Raw genomic sequence first — 25,057 nt, 5'->3', positions numbered from 1 at the left:
CTATTATAATGCAGCTTTTTGATCATGCATGTGATTAGAATGAATTCGGTATCTAAGTTGAGACATCTGTTCAGTGGGTAAGCTGAGGCTAGGGTTGTGGCATAGGTTAACAGCCATCTTAGCCTTTCTGTGAAACCGAGGGAAAAAATACTTTGCTTCGACTACCTTGACAGCACCAGCCAGAACTAATTGACCTACAGTCACTGCTGCAACCTGCTGTTCATGACTGACATACATCTAGCATCCTGTTAGCTATTTCTCACAGATTCAAGGAGGACAGTGCTGAAATACTTTGTGTGTCCAAACAGGTAAGATGAAATTGTTTTAGAAGTAAATGCAAGTTAAAATGCTAACATGGCTTCAGCTGTACCAACTCCTATGATCTTTGAAAGAGTAAAGAAAACTTAGTCAAAAACTCTTTATTTACAACTTAAATGCACACATATTGTTCTACTCCAATAGTAAAATTACTGTAGATCCAACAATAAAATGGACAGATCAAGGCATTTCATATGCTCAAACACACGTAAAGAAGGTAACTTGAAACTTAGCAACAAACACAGTAGAAAGCACTAGGACAGAGTTCCTCTTTCCAGAACTTTCATTTGCTGTCACGGCAGACATGCTGATCTTCTTGTGAAACCTGACACACCCATCATGACAAGAAGTGCCTCCATATATAATGTGGAGGGTACCATCAGTACAGGTACAAATGCTTAGGTATGCAGCTTTTTTTTTTTTTTTTAAAAAAAAACAGTTTCTTCAGAACCTCAGCATTACAGAATGGACAGAAAAATCTACTTTAAAGCCTACAGTATCTTTTTGTTTGGAACAAAAATTTGTATTGTTAAGTGGTATACTCGCACCCATCTGTTTGATACCTACCAGCTAAGCTGGCTGCTCAGATAGTAACAGCTCAGATAGATAGTAAAAGGTTTTAGTATTTACTAGAATCTGAATCTAGTATCTAATGCTCAAGCCTAGTCAGTAAGCATTAGGGTGAACCATGCTAGTCGCTGGCAGTTTCAGAAGGCCAGATAGGCAAAAATTTAGCTTAAAGCTCATCCACGTGAAGATTGGTTTCCTTCTGTTCCAGTGAGCACAGTCTTTACCAGACAGTAGTTTTCCAGGTTTTTTTGTTTGGTGGTGGTTTTTTTTTTTAGTTCAACATTCTTATGCATAGCCATCAGCAGCTGTCTGGATATTCAGTTCTACTGCAACAGTAGAATTTCATCTTCAGTATATATTTCACCTTCAAAAAAGGGCTGTTAGTCAGAATCCAAATCTTGTATCTCATCATATCCAAATTCCTGTAGAACCTCCTGTCGGTATTTGTTCCATGTTCTTCTCCTGTAACATTGGTCCTCATCACTGGAGCTCTCGTCAGACTCTAAAGAAAGAGCATCACTTTAGAGTATACTTTTTTTTTTTTAAGTTAAACAATTAGGTTAACCAGTCTATTGTAAGCTTCTTGAGTAACACATTAACAAGTATAAAATCTGATTAACTTCTGTATTAGATGGATGTTTGAATTGTGCCAGGAGTGCACTGGTATGGGGAGTTAAGAAAGCAAAGACAGTGTTTCACAAGTATCTGGAATCTATTCCTTCTCCAAACAAGCAATCTTTTGCAAGTGCAGCAGCCTGAAATGGAGTTCTTAATTTTGACTTTGCAAAAACACTAAGATGTCTTGTAGTTCCAAGAAAGATGATCCTTCTCTAAGCAGATTTATCCTTAAGAGCAGAGCACTACCCCAGCAGTGCTCAGTTAGTTGCTTTTTTAGAGACGGTATGTAAAAATGGATGGGACTTAAATGTGCGCAGCGTGAAAGCAAACAATATTTATGATAGGCATACCTTTTTCTCCATCCCCATCTTCCTCAGGTAAGAATTCGTCTTCATCAGGATAATCATTACGCCAGTTATTTTCATCATTTTCATCATCTTCATCTTCATATATTTCCCTTGGAACGTCATCGTTATCTACCTGCATATCAACGCAAAACATAACATTCACTATAAATACAGACACTTGGCAGAAAGCAGTTTTTCATCCCCTGATACAATACTATACAGATCATAAAGCACCAAGAGATGCTTATGTACTGGAAGCATAAGTTATTCAACAGTTGCACAGAGCAGTTGTCAGTATATTCACCATAGCACAGCAATCTGCTTTAGGTGAAAAAAAAAAAAAATCAGTGAAGTCATGCATTTAAATGTTCCAGTGCAGCATTTAAATGCCAAGGTTAATGTCTAAATAATTCCTACTCACTTCAGCAGTCATGTAATAGATCAAGAAGCAGAAAAAGTACCTTCAAGTTCCTGATATGCAAGTCTATAGATCACAGTATCTATACAATGAAAGACTGAAGTTTACATTTAACTTCCTAACTCCACAATCACTGAAGGACAATTCTATTGCAAGAAAATATCTATATATTAAGATTAAAGTCAAGTCCTCAAAATACTGAAAAAAAATGCGTGTACTTCCCTTGCTTCTTTTTTTTTATCCAACCATATTTACAACTACATTTTAACTGCTGCCTCCTAGTCATAAATGAGATGTGAATCACTTCAAGTTTAGATTTGTGTGCCAAAATTTATTTGGCAATTTGAAGCCAGACAAATTCTTCACAGTACATGAGCGCTATCCCTTCGGTTTTCATTGTCATATCATAATTTGCTTGAATCAACAGTAACCTGGAAGAACACAGGACTGGCAGTTACAAGCAGCCTAACACAGAATTCACTGAGCATATGTGTAGTATCTCAAAGGATTTTTCTTGGCACGGCAACATCTAACAATAGGACTTCAAACATGTTTATTTGTGACCTCTCTATTTAAGGAAGATTGTTTTCCCACATCCTTACCAGTTCATATTCTTCTCTATATGGCTGTACAGAAAGGATATTTTCGATCCAACCAGGGGCTGATGTTTCCGTATAGTAGATGTCATAAACGTACTCGTCTTTCTCACGGTGTTCTTTTTTACTATCTTCAGAAACATTTAAATGCTCACGGATCATCTCGACTGCATTGCAAAGAATCACATCTGGATCAGTCTTCTGCTGAGAAAAATAAATAAAAAATGCGTATTTTCACTGAAGTCGTGCAATGTTTTAGTTTAGTACAGCCAACTGCCTTTGTAGACAGTAGCCAACAGCTGGCTAAGGATGACATTCTGAAATCTTCAACCAGAACACCTTTGCATTGGACCGCTGGTATTTGGAACATTAGAACAGAAAGACACCAAAGAATTTTCCAATTAATGTAGTAGAGCCAGGCAGGCCTTGTTTCAGATAGCATGAGAAAACTTCTGGGACAAGTTCATTAGAAACTATTGAAGGGGATATGACTAATCCCATCTGTTTCTGATGACATGCTGGTTCAAAAGACGAGTTTTAAGACAGCCTGTGCTTTGTAAAGCATTACACTTGCAACACTGCAGGAAAGAGATGCATACAGTAGCAGTGATAACATGCAAGCAGATTACAGTATACAAAGTGTGCAGGAGAAACAATGAAAATGTGACAGATTAACAGGAAAAGGCTGACAGGCCCTACAGATACGCTTTTTATTTTGTCACTTCAACATAAACACAGAAGACATTTCTTCATGCTTTCTCCTTCCTAATGAATTATTTCCAATGTATTTGCTTTAGTGAATAGCACTTGAAGGTCTACACAGGCAGGTTTTTGCTGCCAATTTTTCTCTGCTAGAGCATTTCAGAATTTCCTGTCCGATCCGCAGTGGTGTCTCCTGAGCTACTTAAGTAATTCTAAGGAACAGCTACAGACCATCCTTTCAGCCACTTCTAAATACTTGCAGAATGAAAAAGAAAGCTTGCTTACTCTAAAAACTTACTGCTAGTAAGTTCTGATGCTACCTCAGTTTCATTTCTGTTTTTCTAATCAGTAGAGTGATAGATAACTAGCAGATCTCAAATGTCTGTTTGAAATACGTGCTTAATGGAAAGTGAGAGTTCATACTGAAGTTTGATGGCAAAGTCCTGAAATAAGCCATAAGGAATGCTGGAGGATGACAGCTGGTTGGGCTGTTCCTCACCCAAGTATCTTCTTTAACGTTAAGCATTTAAGTTTTCCTCAGAGTAAAGCATCTACGTGTACTTACATACAGTGAAGGGACTACTAAAGAAAGCATACACAGCCCTCTTACCTTTTTTTCCATATAGTTATGAGTCTCTGATAGAAAATCTTCTTAACACTCTGTAGGGGCAACCCTACATAGAAGGCAGAGCTTCTTCATACTTAAAACCATGCTAGATATTGAGCAGATATTCCTCCAACTGAAAACATACTGAATTCATAATACCAATCAAAACAGGACATAGAGGCTTACGCAGCCTGTCAAACACCTGGAGCTCTGCTAAAAACAAAATATACAATAAAACCTTATATAGGAAGTATGAGAAGGGGAGGCTCAAAACTATCTTTTCCTTCAGTGAATCTTGCCTAGAAGCAACATTCCTAGGCATCTGGGTAGATAAGACGACACCAAATTAGATTGTTTTCTAGGTAGAGAAGTTAATCAAAAACCACCGAAATCCAACTGACAGATGAATGTGGGAATTTATACATCAGAGCAGGGTACAGGAAAACCAGAGTGGTACAAGCCCTTCCTGTAGCAGCCAACTCCACACGTCTGTCTGTCTCAACAACATTATAGAATCATAGGGTTGGAAGGGACCTCTGGAGATCATCCAGTCCAACCCCCTGCCAGAGCAGGGTCACCCACAGCAGGTGGCACAGGAACGCGTCCAGGTGGGGTTGGAAGGTCTCCAGAGACGGAGACTCCACCACCTCTCTGGGCAGCCTGTGCCAGGGCTCTGCCACCCTCACAGGAAAGAAGTTCCTCCTCGTGTTTAGGTGGAATTTCCTATGGTCAAGGTTGTGCCCGTTCCCCCTTGTCCTGTCCCTGGGCACCACTGAGAAGAGCCTGGCCCCATCCTCCTGACACCCACCGTTTAAGTGTTTATACGCGTTGATAAGGTGCGCCCTCAGCTGTCTTTTTTCCAGACTGAAAAGACCCAAGTCCCTCAGCCTTTCTTCATCAGAGAGGCATTCCAGTCCCCTCATCATCTTGGTAGCCCTTTGCTGATCCCTCTCCAGCAGTTTCCTGTCCTTCTTGAACTGGGGGGCCCAGAACTGGACACTTAAGGATTAGCACACTTAAGGATCCTCATAAAAGTTAACTCCCTGTACAATATTCCAGCTCACAAATCTCTAGTTAAAGCTCTTGTTAAATAGTGGAATACTTACAGTGCAAAAAAACTTACACAGCAGTCAGTTCGCCCACATGTACCAGTCAACAGTGATATCAAAGTACTTCAAGTACACTTAAGTTTGTTTGCTGACCTGTGGGTTTGCAGCAGTTACACTGGCATCTCCTACGACCTCCTCTTCCTGTTCAATATCAAACAACTGGAATTTCCCACAGCAGACCGAACTCTTATCCATGGCACTGCTCTCCTTTTGTGAAGCATCTTCTGTTGCTTCAGAGTCCGATCTGTCGCCGTCAATCGACGCCTCACCATTTCTGACAGGTGTAACTGTTTCGGTGCAGTTAGGTCGATGGCTGGCTATCACACGGTAACGGTTTTCCTTCCTTTTCTCTTGCTTGGAAGAGCGGAGTTCCTGAATGATTCGCTGAGAGCTTCCTAAAGAGGGTCGCAGACTTTGAGCTGCTTTCTCTCGAGTGATCACTTCTTGAACGTATTTCTGAACTGGTTCATTCTGGGTAGAGGAACAAAAAGGAGGAGGACTATAATAACACCACCAACATAGTAAGTCATACGCCTTCCTGGAAGTGATTAATAACTACTATTACTAGTACTTCCTATTTGAGGACTGCAGTACAAACACTCCTAAAAACATTCAAGTAACTTCTACTACTACCTTAAGCAATACAGCTATCATAATAGTCTTTTGATATGGGGAAAAAAAGTATATAAGATATTTGTAAACTGTAAGACTACTTCAATTTTATTTTTAAGCAATATACTTTGTGGTCCAGAATAACCCTCCAAACAAAAACACATGCTTTTGAAAGACTGTGATGGTCCTAAATTTAAGGCATAATATCCTTTACAGTCTCCTATGAGGACCAGTTCCTAAGAAATACTAGTTTTATTCAATATAAAAGGCTACGCAATGGACAGATGTTGTTAGCCTTGGAGGGCTGAGCTTCAGCACCTCAAAGAGCAGAAATTCAGGCTTCACTTACTGACTATTCTGTAGCCTATAAGCGAAGAACGGTCTATAAGCACAGAAGAGTCAGTGTTGAACCCAGCTTTTCATGGTGGTTGCTCTACCCTATGTTCCTTAACTAACAAGCCTAACTAACCGCCAGCTTTGGGTGCGGGTATGCCACCAAGCAAGCAGCTGCTCAGAGAGTGGCAAAGAGAAGGCCCCCGTGCCCTTATTTATCATGACAGAATGACACCTCGCATCGAGATGCTGCTCTCCAGGACCCGCAAAGACCCGCGTGGAGCAGCGCTGTCAACCCGGAGAGGGTTTGCTGCTTTCAAAAGCCCCTTCAGGAGCAAAACGATCCCCGGCAGGATCAAACCTCCCTCGCCTGCCTGAGGAGCGGCCCCGGCCTACCCCGGCGGGGCGGCAGTACCTTGGAGGACACGGTCGCCAGTAGCTTGAAGAGGCTCCTCTCCACCGGCCCGTCGCCGCCGCAGTCGGTGCGCAGCCGCTTGCAGGCCAGGAGCAGTGCCTCAGCCGGCTCTGTCCCGCCGCGCTTCCGCTTGACGCGCAGCACCGCCGCCCGCTCCATGGCGGCCACCACGCAGGGCGGGAAGGGGCGGGCCTCTCCCGGCGCGGTGCACGCCGGGAAGGTGGTGGCACGCGCCCGTGAGGCGGCCTGAGGGGTAGGTGGCAGTGACGGCCATGTCGGGGGCTGTGGAGGGGCTGCCTTGGGGCGCTGAGGGTGAGGTGGGGCCGCCTCGGGTAGGGGGTATCGAAGAGAGTTCTCGCCGTCCCCGGTCGCAGCTCCTTCCTGAGGCTGGGGGAGGTCCGGCCTGAGTCTGCTCTTGTTGACGGCCGGGCCTGTCCCAAGAGCTGCCGCTCCCCAGCGCGGCCCGGGGTCCCAGCCGGTCCCCTCGGCTCTGCCGCTGCCCAGAGTTTGCAGGTCACTCCTCAGAGAGGGCGTGGGGACCCCCTAGAGAGGGTGGTTGGCCTCCCCCGGGCCGACGTGCTTCGTCTCGGGGCAGGTGTTTTTTCTTGAGAATTTACGGGTGATTTTTTTTTTTTTTCCGGGCTGAGATCATGAGCAAGGCTGGGGGACAGATTTGAGCTTAAAACATTCTTATAGAATAAGGCAGTCATCGGTGCTTCTGTCAAGGCAGGTGTAATAGGGAAAGTATATATATGGATCTAGAGCTGAAGTGATGCATGTTGTTTTCACTGGAAGTTTTATATGTTTTTGGGTTTTTTTCACAGCCAGTTTTTTGGGTATTATACTGAAGCCGAAGCAGCAAAACTGTACTTAATACATAGATAATACAAATTGAGATTGATCATGAAGACCTTTTGTGGAAGAGCTAATCCAACTACTGGTGCGATGGAGTGGTTAGAAGAGGATGAGAACTATGACTACCATCAGGAAATTGCAAGGTATGCTAGAAAAAATAGCTTGTTGTTCCACTAAAGCTACAAAAAAGAGCAAACCCAGCTTGTTTTTCTGACAGTTTTTGGGTTTATTTCTGTAGAAGTTCAAAGGGTGTGAGATGAACAGACTGTAGAACAGTCTAAATGTTACAGTGCCCTGTGTTGTAATGGGCAGAACTGTAAATGTAGATTGTGAATTGTATTCTCCAAGTAGTTTCCTTCTAAATTTTTTTTTTAAACATTTTCTGAGGTACTGATCTTAATACTGGCAGTGACTAAGTTGTGGCAAAACGCATAGACTAAATTTCTTTTGAATCCCCAGTACAACAAATAATTTGTAGTTGTCTGTTCCTGTAGTAACTTTTTAAGCGCATAATATAACAACCAGAGGAGTTAGGAACATTAGATTTTGGGGTATTTTTAAGCAGCGTGACCCATGAGGAAATGGGGATCAAAGAAATTTAAATCTTGGTAGCAAATGATAGACCATGATAGGATGTCGTTCATTGCCTTGTATTGCTCTGTATCAACCTGGATCTGTCCCAGCTATTATTTCACAGCTGTTTGTCCATGGGTCTATGCATTGGGTCCGTTGCTGAAGAGGGGATATGTGCCAGCAGTTAATTAGTTCATTTATATGCTGATGACCAGATCACTGAAATGACATTATTCCTTAGATTTGTGAAACAGTTCAGATCCTCAAAGAGCACGTCAGTTATCTGTGCATTCATGGGCTATGGGGACCAGTTGCCTTATAAGAGAAAACAAAGGAGGCTATATAAGATCTGACAGTTTGTGCTTTGCAGTATGTAGTATTTTGACTGGAATCTTTCTGTACTGTAGGTCACGCTATGCAGATATGCTTCACGACAAAGACAGAGTAAGTATAAAAGGAAAAAACTTTTGGATGGTGAGAAAATACCCATTTCCTTTCTCTTGAATAGCTGTCACTGCATGATTATACAGATTTCTCTGAAAGATGAAATGATCAAATTTGTACCCTTTAAGATACCAGACCTGTTCTTAGATCAACAGGTGCCTTATACATCTGATACTAGTGTTCTGTTGTTTACTGCAGAACTTGATATTTACATTCAGTAACTGATTTTGCTCTTCTATGTTTGACATTTTTGACAGAGAGAGCTCATTAGATGAAATTTCAAAGGCTGTAAATGTGAATCTAGGCTTCTTAGTTTTTATAGGAATGTAAGTAAAATCTATCTTTATTCTTTTGTGGTATTTTTAGCTCTTATTTACTGTTTAGGATTGAGAAGAAAATCGAGATGCCATATCTACAGGCATGATAAAGTCTGGAGTGAATGGTTTAAATGTTCTTTCTGCTCTAGCTATTTAGTCAACTGTTTCGTCAATAACCTTTTTAAAGACTTTTATGGTGCCTACTCTGTATGAGTCTTGAATTCATGTTGAATTGAAACATGCCAGTGGAATCAGGCATTTAATAAGGCATGTAGAGGCAGCAAGTTTTGTCTAAGTAATTAAAACAACTGTACTGGGATTACGTATTAAAAGTGTTAAATAGAATAGTTCAGAAAGTGATCCAGCAGACTTTCCAAATTTATAATGTCCAAAGATAGCATAATCTTTGGAAAGGCTTGATAAATCTTTAGGAAAGGAATGCCTTAAAATAGGCTGCTTTGGAGTAAATATAAGCATATATTTCAATATGTGTACTGTAGCTGACAGATGACGGCATTTGGTTTTTTCCCTGTTGTTAATGCTAGTATGCTTGTAGCCCCACTTAATGGCACATGACCAAAAGCCAGTATTTACACATGTTGCTTCTCAGGTATGAATGTTTTTCAGTAGATGTATAGGGAAATCTAAATCCAAGATACTTTAGCTCTTGTGCTTTCGTAGGCACTATATGACTATTCGACTGGTGCTGCAGGCAAAAAGTGATCAGAAAACCAGTAGTATCTCACATGGATCTTATTATCATTTGCTCTAGAAAATAAGTGGCATTTGTAAATTATACACGTGCTATAAATAGCTAACTGATCGATGACGATGTGAATATTGTGATAAAAGTTGATGTACTTGAAATGGACTAATCCCTCCAAAAACACAACCTTCTGCTGAAAATGGCTTTGGTATAGCATACAGAACTCTAGGCCTTTTTCTAATTATAAACTCACAGTCGGAGAATGCAAGATGTCTGCACAAAAACTCAAAGTGTAAATGGATAAAAGGATGCTGATCTTTTTTTTTTTTTTTTTTTTTTTTTTCCTTCTCCACAGAATGTGAAATATTACCAAGGTATTCGTGCTGCAGTGAGCAGAGTAAAAGAAAGAGGTGAGAAAGCAATTGTTCTAGATATAGGGACTGGCACAGGACTCCTGTCAATGATGGCAGCTTCAGCAGGTGCAGATTTCTGCTATGCAGTTGAGGTAAGCATTTGTCACAGGTTGCGCATACCTCCGCATGCGTGTTCATAGCCTCTTTTTAGAGCTTCAGTGCAGCTGTTCTGTTTGCATTATCAGTGGAGTGCATGCATTGGCTATTTTGTATTGTGGCCTCTGAAGTGCAAGCTTGATACTTTTATGCATCAAAAACACTTAGGTCTTACAAAAATATAGTTAAAAGTTATACTACATTTTTCATTTTTGGGACAATTTCTGTAAATGTGCAGATTAAAATTACTAAGTCAAGTTTTGTAGTGTTCTCTTTTCGCTACTTGTCAAAACTCAAGTGTAATATGGAAAACTGTAACCAAGTTTTTGAAAAATGTGTGTATTCTCTAACCATTTTGCTGATCCCCATAAATTTAATCTCTTGGTGGTGGGTTCTCAGACTACTTAATCCTAACATGGACCACATCATAATGAAGAGACTGTCTCGTAAACTGATTTTTCCATCTCTTCGTGATTGGATAGAGCACCTCTCTCTTTTATCGGCAGTTAAGAAATATCCTGATGGTCATTAGCAGCCATTACTTACATTAAGGATAATAACAGAAACATTTTAGCCAGTTTAGCTTTTTTTAATGCATTTGAAGAAACAATGAGAAGAGCCATTTGTATGAGGGTCATAGTTGAAAGGGTGCTGTGTGATTTTTTTATCCAAGTAAAAATCTATATTTTTTTTTTAATCTAGGATTTCATCCTGTGATTTTTCAGGGACAGTCCTCTTTCATGTAGACACAGGAAACAAAAATTCTCTTCACAGTTATGCTGTTAGTAAAAGCATATTTTTGGCATACTTCAGTTACTATTTCAGTGCTGATTGTTTTGGGTTCTTTATTTATTAATTCATTTATTTTATGTCTTGAGCACATATAAGTCTCTTGGGGGCTCTTGATGCATACATATCTTTATTTTTAAAAATAAGTTGTTTACATGCTAAAATATTCTTAATGTGTATTTTTGTCTTTCAAAAGTTAAATTGGAGTAGCTTTTGGAGACAGATGATACTCAGTTTGTAACAGTGACATTGGAGCTCTATGAACTTTTGAAGTGAGGCTTGCTGTCTTGTTTCATGGTTGTGAACTTCAAACATAGGAAAAGATACAGATGTTAAATTTTTGCAGGACTAAATATATTGTATTTTGTGGTGTCGTCCTTTCATTTTTGAAAGCTCACGTTAGCTTACCAGTCCTTTGTGCTCTTGATATTGACAGGTTTTCAAGCCCATGGCTAATGCTGCTGTGAAGATAGTGGAGAAAAATGGTTTTCGTGACAAGATCAAGGTAATCAACAAACACTCCACTGAAGTCACAGTTGGACCAGGTGAGAAAAATAGGCTAGGATTAAAAAAATGGGCAAGTACCTCAAAACCAGGAAGAAATATGTCTTATTCTTATTTTCTATGTGTTTTTTAATTAAACAAGCAAATCCCTTACTCTCTAGAAAGTAACACTGTAAATGTACTGCAAAAGGAAGTGTTATAATACTATTTCAGTAGCCATTTGTATTTTATAGTAAACTTCTAAAGGAAAATAATTTGCAGTTTTCAGCAGGTTCTCTAACAGGAATAAGTTGGCTTTTTCTAATTACTTGTGTTTTCAGGATAGCATCTTGAAAGACTTACATAGTGTCTTAATATTACAATATTAAATTGTGTCTTTTAGATGGAGATATGCAATGTCGTGCAAACATCTTGGTAACAGAATTATTTGATACAGAGCTGATAGGAGAAGGAGCTTTACCAACTTATGAGCATGCACACAAGTATCTTGTACAGGTAAAAAAAACCAGAAATTGATAGTGTGTCACGTTTATCCTTAGAGGAACTCTTCTGTCTTTTTTGGAGTAGGATAGAGATTATACTTGATTTAGGCTTCTTGTATCATTTGTAAGTACACCATCAGCTGTGCAAATTTCTTATTCAGTGAATAATTTACTAGATTCATTTCTAGAATAAAGCTATTGGAGTTCATATTGTAAATCACAGGCTCTGAAATTACACTTAGTTGCTTCGTGTTAAAACCAATAACTTGATGGTTAACAAATAGCTTTCAGAAAGGCATCCAGTTTGATCTGGATCTGTAGTAGTTTGTTTCAAGGTGTTTTAAAAAATGAAATTCTCCTCCTAACTTTGATGGGCTTCATCTCCCAGGCATTGGTTCGTTTTTGTGGGGTTTTTTTGCCTAAGGAACTCTTGCTACTCCGCATGCTTTTTGGCTGTGGAAATACTTCAAACACTGTAGTCAGATTAATATGCATTTTTTTTGACACATAATCTATAGGTATAATTTTAGGGCTTTCTCTTTTACCTTTTCTAATTTTTTCATTTAATTAAAATGTGGATTGCAAAACTTTATTTAGGTTTCATTTCACCAGTTTTACATACAAAAACAATAGCACTCCATAACTTTTTACTGCTGCCCATGTACAACTCTAGATTGTAATTGGTCTTTTTTGTAAAAGCGTTGTTTTTGGACTTCACAGTAAGGTCTTAGTTCACAGTGGGGTTTTTTAGAACAACTTACATATTCTCTAATCTTTAATCATGGATAAAAAGTTGTCAATGTGTGAATATTTGAGCCATTATTTTTCTTATTTAGTCATTGCAATCAAAACCTATTTAAATCTTGATAGCTTAGTAGTTATCTGCCTTGAGAAGCTCACGTTAGATCTCTTATTTCAGAATGAGAATGGAAATGCAAGTTTAACTGAGGCTAGTAAACTGATAGTGTTACATGGTTACTAAAGTCATCTGGCCTTGCTGAACCACACTGAGCAGCATAGATTCATGTATGGTATTTCACAGATAGGGAGACAAAGAGAAATTGCTCTGACGTTACAGAAGTCTCTGAAATAATTTGCGTTTAAGATTTGAAAGCTCCCGAAGCTTTCAAAGTTCCAGCTTTTCTTTAAATTGGTTCACATTTCAATTGATTTAATTCTCACGCGTGTTAATAAGTCAAACTTGTTTAATGCATTTACCCTTTGTTTTGAACACTCAGGAAGGATGTGAGGCAGTGCCTCACAGGGCAACAGTGTATGTCCAGTTAGTGGAATCCAAAAGAATGTGGTCCTGGAACAAACTGTTTCCCGTTCATGTTGAAGCAGAGGATGGTGAAAAAATTATTGTCTCCCCTTCAGAAATGGAGGACTGTCCAGGTGTTCCTTCTGTTTGTGACATCCAGCTGAACCAGATGCCTTCAAGTGACTTCGCTATCCTTAGTGATGTGGTGACAATGTTCAGGTAAGGTAGGCATTGTTTTGTTCACACCAAAATTTTCCTGTTATGCCTTTCATATAAGTTATGTATTTAGCTTGGGAAACTATTGAGAATTTCTGAAGAATGCTGAACTATTTCTTTTTACAATTTTCATGCTTCTCTGTAGTGTGGATTTCAGTAAGCCAGTAAGGAGTGCCTCTACCTCCTATAGAGTGCAGCTGGAGCCTGTAAAATCTGGCAAGGCACAAATCGTACTTTCCTGGTGGGATATTGACATGGACCCCTCTGGGATGATAAATTGCACAATGGCTCCATACTGGGTAAAATCCACTTCTGCTTTCCAGGTAAAATACTCAGCCTTCAGATATTTTCTGTCTTCCAGATATTTTTATTTTATTTCTTTTACTTTCAAGAAATAAAAAAAAAAAAAGATTTCCACATATTTTTCCTTAACTGGTCTCTATCCCTTGTCAAAATATTAGTCTGTGGTTTGCTTCCGTGTAGTTCTGCTATTAAATTTTCAAATAAGTGTTAAGTTTATAGTAATGTATTTATACTCCCATAAAAAAGGCTGGTGTGGGAAAATGGTGGGTTGATACTGGATAATTAGAGGAACAGGAGATTGCTATTAGATCAGGTTGCTGTGTTTCTGTATAAATGTATTTGCTAGTAGGATGAACTTAGTCAAAAGGAAGCTTCAAAATGATTGTTTGCACTTACTGTGTTTTAGAATAAAATTTGAAACTGTCAAGCTTCAAGGCATTCAGTCAGCTTGGAATGGCTGATCAGCTTGCAATATTTATGATGCAAAAAAAAGGTTTTTGAAACACAAGGTAGTTGTGCTGTCATATCAGAGTAACACTAAGTGACCTCATTTGATGCGTGAGGCTCCAACCACTGGTCACTGTCACCAATTCAGTACTGGTTTCTAACATAAGTGAACTATAGAGGTGAAACAGCATCAATAAATGCAAAGTGTATTTTGGATTTATTTTTCATTTGATTAAAATACAAGCTTAGCTAGTCAACAAGCCAGTAGTCTCAGGCATTTTCTGTTGTAAGAAATCTATATAAAATACGTTTATTCAATATGTGGTATTGGTCTTTATTCAGCCTTGCTAACATGAACAAGATTCTTTCAACCAGTCGTACATCAGTGCTTCAGAGTTGTGACCATTCTTACTAATTGATTTCCTGCTATTTGTTTACTTTCCATTTACTACTTATGAGTTACTTCCTAAGCTGTTGTTTATCAACCCTTTTCAGTGGAGAGATCACTGGATGCAGTGTGTATATTTTCTTCCAAATGAGGAGCCAGTCCTTCAGGGTGAGAAGGTGTACCTGACTGCCTGTCGTGACGAGTACTCTGTGTGGTACAAGCTGCAGAAAGCCAGGTAACGATACATGTGTGTGAAAAAGGGTGGTATTTTACTCCAAGCTCAAGTATTTGCTGATCTTAGAGCAGCTATTTTGTAGAAGAGCAAGATAAGAACCTAAAGGCTAGAAAATTATTAAAAGACACTTCATGGGCAACGCACAGGTGAAAAAAACACATTATGCATAAAAACATAGTTGAGGCTTCGACTGCAGGCTCCTGCCTTATACATGGTGGCATTCTGTGACAGAGAAACAAAAATTACTCATGGTTGGTTCCTGGAAATCCTAAAAATACAGCTCAGCTGAGCTGTCATATGGGTAAAGGCTGTCTCCGTTTTCTGTTTTTCCTAGTCAGCACTGTCTTTTTGAGATTAATGCCTTTTGCTGAAATTAAAAGAAGCTTAATCATGTTGGTTGTAATGACTATAACAGCTAACATTTTAAAAATCAGTCTCAGCTTTAAGAGTTAATGTCTTAATTTTATGTGCCTTTTTTACTTACGAAGCCAAACGAGTATCTTTTTTTTCCTAGAAGATCAAAACCTGAAATACCTAACCATCACAATTAGTGTGAAAGTTTGGGGGAGTTCTTGGTTTTATCTTTTAAAAAAGGTGAAAATTGGCCCTTTCCCTTCTTTTCATTTGGAAATACAAATCTACAAAAATGTCCCTGGAGAACTATTAAATTTGAACAAGTAACAGTGGAGTCCATATGTGTTAATGTGCGTACTAGCTAAAATGCATAAATGTACCTCTTTGTGAAAACATGTTACTGATACTGTAGTTAATACGTCATTAAAATTTTTTTCCAGAGGTGAAGAGGAGAATAAAGCAGCTGTTCGTGTTGAGAGTCCTGTTTGTAGATGTCAGGCTCATCTTCTTTGGAATAGACCACGCTTTGGGCAATTAAATGATCAGAACCGAACACGCCAATACATCAAGTCTTTGACGAAAGTGAGTGCATGTTGCCTGTAGGTTTTTTGGCCACTGTGATAGATGCGTGTATTGTTTTAGTTGCATATTTATTTATGGAATTTGTTTCTCTCTTGCTAAAGGGCTTTGCTCACAAAGTATATATTATTTACATCAGGAGTTGTAAATTGTATTTTGTTGTGAAAACTTTGGTATTACTTTTTTTAAATTGTAAGCAGCCATTTTTGTGTAGGAATTTGTAGTAGCTCTGTGTATTTGTTAGAAGGAGTGTTGGTAGTTGAATAAAGACAATACATTCTTGTGCAAACTTTTTCTGACTTAAAACAATAGGATTACATTAATATTTTTTGCACTGTTCTGTTTTGCTTGAAGTGGTTGTATTAATCACTGTGTTTTCCAGTCATTATTGGATATGAAAGTGTATAAAGAGGGAAAATACACCACGAAAATGTCTAGAATTTGAAAAATTTTTCATCTGGAATAGGAATAACAATGACTATTTATTTTCTGTAGGTTCTGAAAACAGATAGTGTTTGCCTTTGTATCAGTGATGGCAGTCTGCTGCCTGTGCTGGCTCACTATCTTGGAGCAAAGCAGGTACAGTACTTCCTGTTTTTCTGATCTTTGCATTTTAGCTTGGTATTTTTAGTTCTCTCATGTAGTTCAGCATTTCCAGCCCATTATTTAATTATTTCCAGTGCCTCTTCAGTGACAAGTGAGAAAGAGGCTCCCATTGTGTTGCAGTGCAGGTTAAATTCATCTCTGATCAAGCTGAAGTATAGGGAGATAATAATTACCAGTTTTGATGTTTATCAGTGTGTAGCACTGAATGAAAGTGGTGTTCCTCATTCTCCGCTGATTCCTCTTTGCCATCTTGTATCTTGGTGCTTTTGGAAATACTCTTTCTACTGACCTAAATGTCTGGCAATTTTTTTTCTCTTCTTTTATGTTTGCAATTACATAATTACATTTACTATCTAGTCTGAAGTGGAAGGTCTGTAACAGCAAGATAGGAAGCAGTAAGAATACCGAGTCTGGGTGTAAATGAGAGCAGCCTGGCTGTCTCACTTACATATATAACTTACTTGAAGTGTTCTCTCATAGGGCTCTTCAAACTAAAGTCTATTATAGTTGAATTCAATGTCTGGGAATGCGTAATGTAATATAATCCTGAGGAAGATGCTAGGCAGTTCATAGAAATAAATAACCATGCTGAGTTAAACCAGTGATCATTGGCCCCTGTATTTTTGTCTTTAGTAGTGGCTAGTCACAGATGACTACTGAGGAGAAAGGAGATGAATAGGGCAGAGATTTCTGTAATACTTTCCTAGCCCTGTGGTAGCCTATTGCCTAACTATTTACCAATTTTGAATAAAACCTATTTTATTTTTCGTACTTCAAAAGGCTGGTGTGCTGCATTGCACATCTGAGCTCTTTCCAGCTGATACAGTCAGATCGTGTTAAACAATGGCTACAAGGACTACGCACTACTGGAGGTTGATTCAGCACACTGGCTTGCATTTGTTCATGAGTAAATATATACCTAGAGCAAATGTTAATATACGATGTGCATCTTAAAAATGGAAAATAAATATTTGCATTCTGTTGGGTTTTTTCTTGTATGTCTGTGAAAACAGCATTATTTAGCCTTTAGCTATTGGGGGTATTTCTGTTGTTGTTAAAAAGGTACATGACGGTGAGCTGTGGAATAGGTGCATGGTTCTTATGAACTATGTTCACTCGAGCATCAAAATAGTTCCTTCATTGTTCATTTACATATTCTTCTAATTAAAAATTATAAAGCTAGTTTGACTAACTGTTGTGTATTTTCTTTAGGTGTTTACATTAGAAAACTCTGCTGTGTCCCGTTCTGTCATGGAAAAAGTGAGTATTCAGTTTTCTATTAAAAGCAGTAAATGAACTCAGGGCATTTCTAAGGCCAGAGCTGATGCTCTTGATTGTCCTTGCATCATTTGCTTGGAGGTTAAATCAGTTTAATGAATGTACTTGATTGTACAGTTTGACAAGACTCTTGGAGGTGGGATATGTCGGGGAGGGCGGGGAGGAGTTCTTATTTTTTTCCTGGTATTTGTACAGGGCTTTATGCAGATTCTTGGAGGAATACATCCCATTGGAGATATATCCAATCTCATAGCATTACCCACAAGCCGAATAGGCCACCGGGGAAGTTGAGCAGAGGGAATTACGGTTGCCAGTGCTTGATCTCTCCTTGGCAGTTGCTTGCCTGCTTGAGGTGCTGCTCTGATGCCTTATTGTGTTGGTGATGGCAAAGCTATCTGTTTTTGAGGATTAGTGGAATGTGAGAGCATCCCATTGCTTGCACCAGTCTTACCAGGAAAGTGGCATCTAGCAGTTCTGTCTTCCAGCTGAGACAAGTTGGGAATGCCTGCTCTGCTGTTTGTCTCTTAGGAGACAGTAGGCAGTGGGTCTTAACTGCAAAGCATGTTTCAGCTGCTTTCTTGGGGTAGAGCACAGAAGGCCCTGCCAGTGGAGTGGAGGCTGTTCAGGAGAGGGAGCTAATCTCTAAGGAGTGACTGGAAGCTTCCTGAAGTCATCGTTGGGCTGTGTCTGTTTTAGTTGGCAGTGTATTATTTAAAAGAGGTCTGTCTCAGCCTGTGGCTTAGGAGTACAACAACATAAACAGTAGGCACATTAAGATGCAAACCTGGTCTCAAACAGAAGCCAAATATACCGTGTATTTGTAGTTGAAGTAATTTTTATCTTTCTTGACCATCCTTCCCATATGCTTCAAAGTTCTAATGAATGAAGGTGAGACAACTTTTGTGTTATCTGCCTTTTTATATACTTAAATGAAGGAATACATAGGGCACGTGCTTTAGTTCACTAGGTGTGACATGTTGGCTCTAAGTGTATGTACCCTTCAAGAACAGACTTGTGTCATCCCGATGAGTTATGGTAGGCAGTCTTTTAAAAATTTCTTTTGGCTATTGGTTTCTTTTTTGTTTATTTTCAACAAAATTGTTATTTTGGTGTGGGTTTGAGTCTCAAACGTAGCTTTTGATAAAGACAGTATGCTACTTTCTTTTTTTTTTAAAGTTTTTTAAAGCAAATAATCTTGAAGATAAAATTAAAATAATAGAAGCACGTCCTGAGTTGCTGACGTCATCTCATTTGGAAGATAAAAAGGTATGTTACAGTTGTCCAGTACTGAATTTCAGTGGTGTGGTGGGGAGCAGAAGGTGAAAATAGATCTTACTTTCCTACTGTGCTACTGTAACCACAATGAATCCCATTATATCCCAGTTCATATAAAATGTAATGAGTAGATGGGTCAGACGTTGTCCCACTAAAACTAAATGAGACGAGAGACTGTGGGAGGGTTTTCACTTTGTTTTTGAAAGGGTATGACTTTCCCTTGCTGCATAATCTACACCAGTTGTTAAGGCAGGTAAACTGGTTTAACTGCATATGTGCTCATAGGCTGGAGCTCTTCTTTCTCAAGCCACTCAGAAGATTGCAGTCTATATTTGGAACTACTAACATCCTTAAATTAAAAATTTCAAAGTTCTATTACTCTCACTACAAAGCTTTTCAACCTAAAACTGCATATTTTCCCTCAGACTTTGTTGCAGGAAAATTCATTTGCTAACTAAAAACACAAAAAGATGTCTGCCATGCGGTAATTAAATTCTTATTGAGCAGTAGAAGTTTTTATCTAGATGACTTCACTTGCTGTATTGCCTTGTCGACTATTGAAGATGTAAACAGCCTGTACCGTTAAGTTGTTATTCTTTATTATAATGCTTTTTATCTCCTCCTTTCTTTGCCAAGATTTCTGTCCTTGTAGGAGAGCCGTTTTTTACTACAAGTTTGTTGCCGTGGCATAACCTGTATTTCTGGTATGCTAGGACAGCTGTGGCCAGTCACCTTACCAGCAATGTCACTGTCCTACCTCAGTCTGCTTCATTGCATATGATGATTGTGGAGTTTCAGGTGAGACTGTGTAGAGCTATCCATTTGATATTTACTTTTCCAGGATTTTTTAACAAGCTTCTCTCATCTTAATACTATCCACTTCAATACGTTTTGCACTTACCACCTGAGGAAAGAATATTTGACATCCTGAAGATGAGTTTTGCTATTTCAGCTATCTCTTGTCAGAAAATTAACTCGGCTTAATTTACCATTTTAAATGAAAGAGCCAAATGTTTTAATATATTTGTCTAGATCAGAGAGAGATTGCTGAAGCATGTAAGAATTGTAGTTATTTATAAAATTCGATATTCTGCAAAATACCAGTTTTTAAAATGATGCTTTATAAGACTGTAGGCAGGATTCATAATTGCATGTTCTTTTTTTTTAACCACTTAAAGCTTTGCACAGTTTGAAGTTTGAGCACAATAGGGGTCACATCTTAAAAATACTTTGAAAAGTCATCTTTCAGAAATTGTACAAAGATATAAACTTTTTTTGCAGTTATTAAAGACTTGGTCAGTAAAGATTGTGAAGAGTTTACGTACAATGGCAATGGAAATTAAATAAGTACTTTCATAATTAATATGCAAAGTTTTTGTCCAGTAGCTTAAATGAAGGAACTCTTTAGTTTGAAACTGTGTAACTAAAATATACATGTGTATAAATTAAAATAAAATGCTTATAATCTAATGGATTTTCACATAAACGTAACCTTCAGTTTATCTGTTAAAATTGCCAGGTCTTTTTTGCCTCTTTTCTTCCCACTGTCTGGTTCACCAGTTGTGTAGTTTTGTGTCTGAGTGTTCTCTCCCTTAAGAGTTTCCTTATTCGAATGCTCTTTAACCTTGTTCTCCTATTTCCGCCTTTGATTTGTGTATGTGAAAATATGTATGTTCTTTTTCCCTCGGGGACTAATCGACTGTGCTGCATGTTTTTACATACCTTTCTGATTTCTGCAAAAATGTAGAGAATTGAAATATATACTGAGTAAATAGTGTAAATCTGAATCTTGTAATAGGAAGCAGATGTTTAAGACTAATCAACCATAATCAGATTGAAATAAGCAGTTAATTTTAATTCCATGCTGTTTTATCTAGAGGATTTACTTCCCTAGAACTCAAAGCATTTTCTAAGGAAGTTAGCATTATTCTCCTCATGTTCTGGATGAGGAAACTGAAGCATGCAGAGTGATGACCTAAGATTATTCAGCAATCTAGTAGCAGAACATAGGGTAACATTCATGTCACCTGAACCTCAGTTTTACCCTTTTATGTACAGGGTTGTTTTCAGAGATGATTCCACATAGCTGTTTTGGTAAAACATTTAACTTTTGTTTCATTGCATTAAGCTATTCCAAAGGCTATTGCTTTACTTTTACCTTTTGTTCTTTGTTCAGTGGTGAATATAGACTCAAAGCCTAAAGTCTGTGGGATTTTTAAAATAACTTCTGCATTTATCGGTTCTTGATTAGACAGAAGGAACAGACATAATGTTGTAAAGTATTCAGCGCAACTGGCTCTGTAGGCTCTTCAGTCTTGTCAGAATAGGGATATGTCATCACAGTTAAACAGTTAGCAAAAGCTGGATCTAGGAGAAAGAATTTTATGAAATTACTTTAGTTATAAACTTGTTTAGTCCATAATTGCATTTAGGGAGCAGGGTGCTACCTGTCTGATTTGATAGTTCTATCAGGTATGCCATTCAGAGGTTCTTTGTAGTCACTCTAATTCATGCTGTGTTCAGACACGAATTATGACAGCATTTATTTAAATTTGTGGTAGTCCTGCTGCCATCTTGTAAAGCAGGAACTTCTGAGGTTGCTAAGTGCGACAATGAAGAGGCACTAACATGTATGTATCCACAGCTAGTGAATGTTCCTGTTCTATTAAGAAACCATTAATGCAGTCTAAGAAAACACGAAAGTTGGACTGAATCATTGTCTGTCCAGTGAGAGGCATAGTATGAAGTGCCTAAAATGATTTTACTAATCTTTGGAGTGCTAAAGGGAAGTATGGTAGTCCAATAGGCTGTAAGACGTTTGATGCAATTGGGAGCACTTAACCTGTGCTGGGTACTGGATAAGGGGGGGGTTGTAAGGCTTTAATCTTGGCAAATCTATACCTACTCTAAAGTAAACTATGCATAGAGATGGTAGGAAATGTGGCGTATTCTTTAGAGGAGCTGAAAATTGAAAACAGTGGCTAAAGTATTAACTGACTTGTAAAACAGTTTTGCAGCATACGCTATCTTCTGATTCTTGCAGTTGTTCTAAAGGTTTAGGAATGTATAGATAGTAGAGAGTCTTTATCTGACTTGTTATCAAATGTCTAATCTACAGCTAAAATTATTTTAAGATTTCTTGTTTCCTTAATAAAGCCAAACAAAATCCTGTTTTCTTTTTCAGGACTTATGGAGAATCCGAAGTCCATGTGGCACCTGTGAAGGTTTTGATGTCCAGACTATGGATGATATGATTAAAGTAAGAAGACTGAAAATAGTTTCAGCACAAGTCTCAGAAAAACAGAACAAAACTCACCTTGGCTTAAAAAAGTATTTATGACTGTTGCAAAACTTGTATGTTAGGCAGAACACTATTGTTTTAGTTTTTCATAAAATATGATGGCTATTTAGTTCTTGCAAAATGGTAACTTCTATGGCATGGGTTTTGGGGTTGTATGTTGGTTCTCATTTCCCAAGCTCTTCAATGTTTTGCACTGTTTTGAAAATAATTCTGTTCATTCAAAAAGAAAAATACTGTTCTCAAAATTTTGTTCGGAGCTTGAAATCAAATCATCTGGAAGTTGTTCATAGATGAATCCTGCTGTTTTTACTTGCCCTTATGGGTACTTTCGAAAGAGAAAAAGGCTTTTTAACTTCGGATAAATAGATATGAAGGGTGAGATTTATCTGTATCAATTTCTAGAGCTGTATTGTAAATATCCATATTTGAGTTAGCCATTTAGACTGCATTTATAGTCATTGTGGAGGAGTGCAGGCAGTTCTAGAGCAGAATTAATCTCAAGGGAGAAGAAAAGTTACATGCATGGTGTTTTGAAAGTACCTGTTTCTGTATGGCTGCTGAGGACTATAGTTGTAGCAATTAGTTCATGCATGTAGTACATGTTTTCCCTTGTGCCTAAGAAGTGCAGTCCTGTCCTCTTGCAGCTTTATTGCTTAAATACTCTGGGTTCAGGACACATAATTAACTTGAAAACAAGGACTGTTTGCCTTTGGATTGTTTTCAGATAGTTTTATTACTTTCTTTCTTTCTTCAGAATTCTCTGAATTTTAGGGAATCCAAGGAAGCAGAACCTCACCCTCTGTGGGAATATCCTTGCAAGTCACTCTCTGACCCCAAGGAAATTTTGACATTTGACTTCAGAAAGACCGTACCGGAATACTCTCTCAGCACAGAGGGTTCTGTAAATCTTTTACGGTGAGTTTTCTCATCGCAGTAAATATTCTTGTCATAATCTGATTTTTTTACCTCATGTTCAAGGTCTCTGTGTGTGTATACATACATATATAAAATGTGTGTATGTGTATATATAATAAATAATGTATAGTTAACTGTAATAGTTAACTAGTGGGAACATACTTGACAGTTCTTAAAAACGTGACCTAAAGTTGTGGAAGTTACTCTGACATGAATTTCCCATGGCTGTTCACAACAGGCTATAACAATAAGGGTAATATCTTAGATAATATGCCACCTGTATTTTAAAAATAGCATTTTGCTAGATGTTACCACGATTTAAAAATTAAACAGATTAATTTATAGTTTAGAGAAGATAAACCATTGTCTAGGTGTTTATAATCTTTCTGTTTGTTCCCTGTTGCTGAGTTCTTGCAGAAAAACCTCCTATTTAGCTTTCCAAGTTATTAGGTTTAATAGCTTTAAACTGTACACTGTTTTTCCTTTTGACTTTAATTCTGACAATCCGGATATGTCACGTGTCTTCTGAGATTTTTTTCATTATAATCTGTCTACAGATTGTACTTAATTCTGTTCAAACTTGAAATGCTCTTTAGAATTAAAAAACAGGGGAAAGTTATTTTTAAGTATCTAGAGCTTATGTAGCTAGAGCGCTTCTGTAATTCTATGTTTCTCCGTGAAACAAAATTCAAGGTTTCACAAAATCCAGAACCAGTGCATGGTGTCTCTGTGCCTTTGCACCAGTTGTTGTATTTACAGGCAACATACTAGCATGACCTCTGCTGCTTGTGGAGCAGACACTTGAACTGAGATGGGATATGTGGTAAATACTTTCTCAAAATTCATAAACAGTAGAAGCTGGAGTCTCTGAAGGAATTACTCCCCAAATATGCTGAATAATTTATGCCATGTTATTGAGTGCCTGTTAAATGACTGTGTGCCTGTTAAATGATTTAGTTATTGCATATTCTCCTCTTCCTTGCCTTTTTTTAGATTTCATATCTACAAATACTTTAAAAGTTGCTTTACCAAATCATTCAGCTGTTCAACTTTTTTTTCAAGGAAACGAGTTATTCATGGTTTTACAGCTGTCACCTAAACTGTGAGGGGTAGGTGCAGTGTTTAAGCTGTTAGTATTGTATAAAGTAACAGGTTTTGATCCTCCGCCTCTCCCCAGCAAAGGAAAGAGCCACGGAGCAGTTCTGTGGATGGAATATCATCTTGCTGCTGATATCTCCGTTAATACAGGACTGATGCAAATTTCAAATGAAAAGGTATTTCTTCAGTCTAGTTTATTATGCCCAAGTCTATAGGATTACAGTGCTGAAAAGTGGGTCTCTGTTGGCTGTGCTTGGTTTATGTAGTGCTTTTTGTTAACGCAGTTTGAATACTATGTGAACAGAACTAGTAGAAATACCTGTTCATATTTTTGGGGGGGAATAGGAGATGTGCCTTAAAATGTGAGAGTCTGAATTGGATCCAAATGCTGCCATAGTTTTGAACCACATATAGAACTTAAATATGATGCTAGCTCAAAGTAGAATTGACTCTTACAAATCCCTTTTCTCAGTTTAACTAAAGCAAAAATTTTGAGAGGAAGGAGTAAGTATTTTCGATATTCTGTCTACGGATTCTTTGACCAAATCCATTTTTTCCTCTACGACTTCCCTGTGCAATGTAGCATATGGTATTTCAAGTTACGTCTTCCCATAATGGAATGGATGGCAATGGATAACTATCTGATCATTGTATACTAAACTGGGAACAAGAACTCGTGTGCTCTTAACTGCATTATTACTGTCTAGTGATAATATCGTAGAGTTTTGACTGCTTTCACTTTTAACTCTTTCCTTTAGGGAAACTGTGAATGGAATCCCCACTGCAAGCAAGCTGTCTATTTCTTCAGTTCTGTTATTGAATCAGAAACTCTGTTAGACCTTCCGAGTGCTGTCACGTATGCTATAAATTTCAACACAAAGACAGGAGAGATTGCCATGGATTTTAAGCTATTATGAAATACTTTCCTTTTACTTATGTTCCTAAATTATAATAAACTTATATAGTATCTTTTTGTA

General features: G+C 38.1%; 2 protein-coding genes across 6 annotated transcripts; one reads left to right on the top strand and one right to left on the bottom strand.

Moving 5' to 3' along the window:
• Window positions 1-404: 404 nt before the first annotated feature.
• Window positions 405-6,883, bottom strand: SLC7A6OS (solute carrier family 7 member 6 opposite strand). Of its 2 annotated transcripts, none has more exons than XM_074583222.1 (5): window positions 6,646-6,883; window positions 5,379-5,756; window positions 2,874-3,071; window positions 1,857-1,986; window positions 405-1,390 (listed from the first exon to the last, which is right to left on the bottom strand). In XM_074583222.1, exons 1-5 carry the CDS (start codon window positions 6,802-6,804, stop codon window positions 1,269-1,271), a joined length of 987 nt encoding a protein of 328 aa, XP_074439323.1. In that variant the 5' UTR covers window positions 6,805-6,883; the 3' UTR covers window positions 405-1,268. The 2 variants fall into 2 exon arrangements, with proteins under 2 accessions (XP_074439323.1, XP_074439322.1); XM_074583221.1 differs by having other exon boundaries at window positions 2,874-3,068; window positions 6,646-6,857.
• Window positions 6,824-25,057, top strand: PRMT7 (protein arginine methyltransferase 7). Of its 4 annotated transcripts, none has more exons than XM_074583198.1 (18): window positions 6,824-6,898; window positions 7,470-7,643; window positions 8,481-8,517; window positions 9,896-10,045; window positions 11,275-11,383; window positions 11,725-11,837; window positions 13,063-13,304; window positions 13,447-13,624; window positions 14,547-14,674; window positions 15,469-15,610; window positions 16,103-16,186; window positions 17,426-17,473; window positions 18,668-18,757; window positions 19,403-19,564; window positions 21,951-22,025; window positions 22,822-22,982; window positions 24,160-24,256; window positions 24,839-25,057. In XM_074583198.1, exons 2-18 carry the CDS (start codon window positions 7,549-7,551, stop codon window positions 24,995-24,997), a joined length of 2,070 nt encoding a protein of 689 aa, XP_074439299.1. In that variant the 5' UTR covers window positions 6,824-6,898; window positions 7,470-7,548; the 3' UTR covers window positions 24,998-25,057. The 4 variants fall into 4 exon arrangements, with proteins under 4 accessions (XP_074439299.1, XP_074439302.1, XP_074439301.1 ...); XM_074583201.1 differs by having other exon boundaries at window positions 6,894-6,957; XM_074583200.1 differs by lacking the exon at window positions 6,824-6,898 and having other exon boundaries at window positions 7,423-7,643.

The sequence above is a fragment of the Larus michahellis genome, chromosome 4, assembly GCF_964199755.1.
Source record: "Larus michahellis chromosome 4, bLarMic1.1, whole genome shotgun sequence".
NCBI classification, from domain to species: Eukaryota; Metazoa; Chordata; class Aves; order Charadriiformes; family Laridae; genus Larus; species Larus michahellis.
This window is presented reverse-complemented; position numbering and strand designations above follow the sequence as displayed.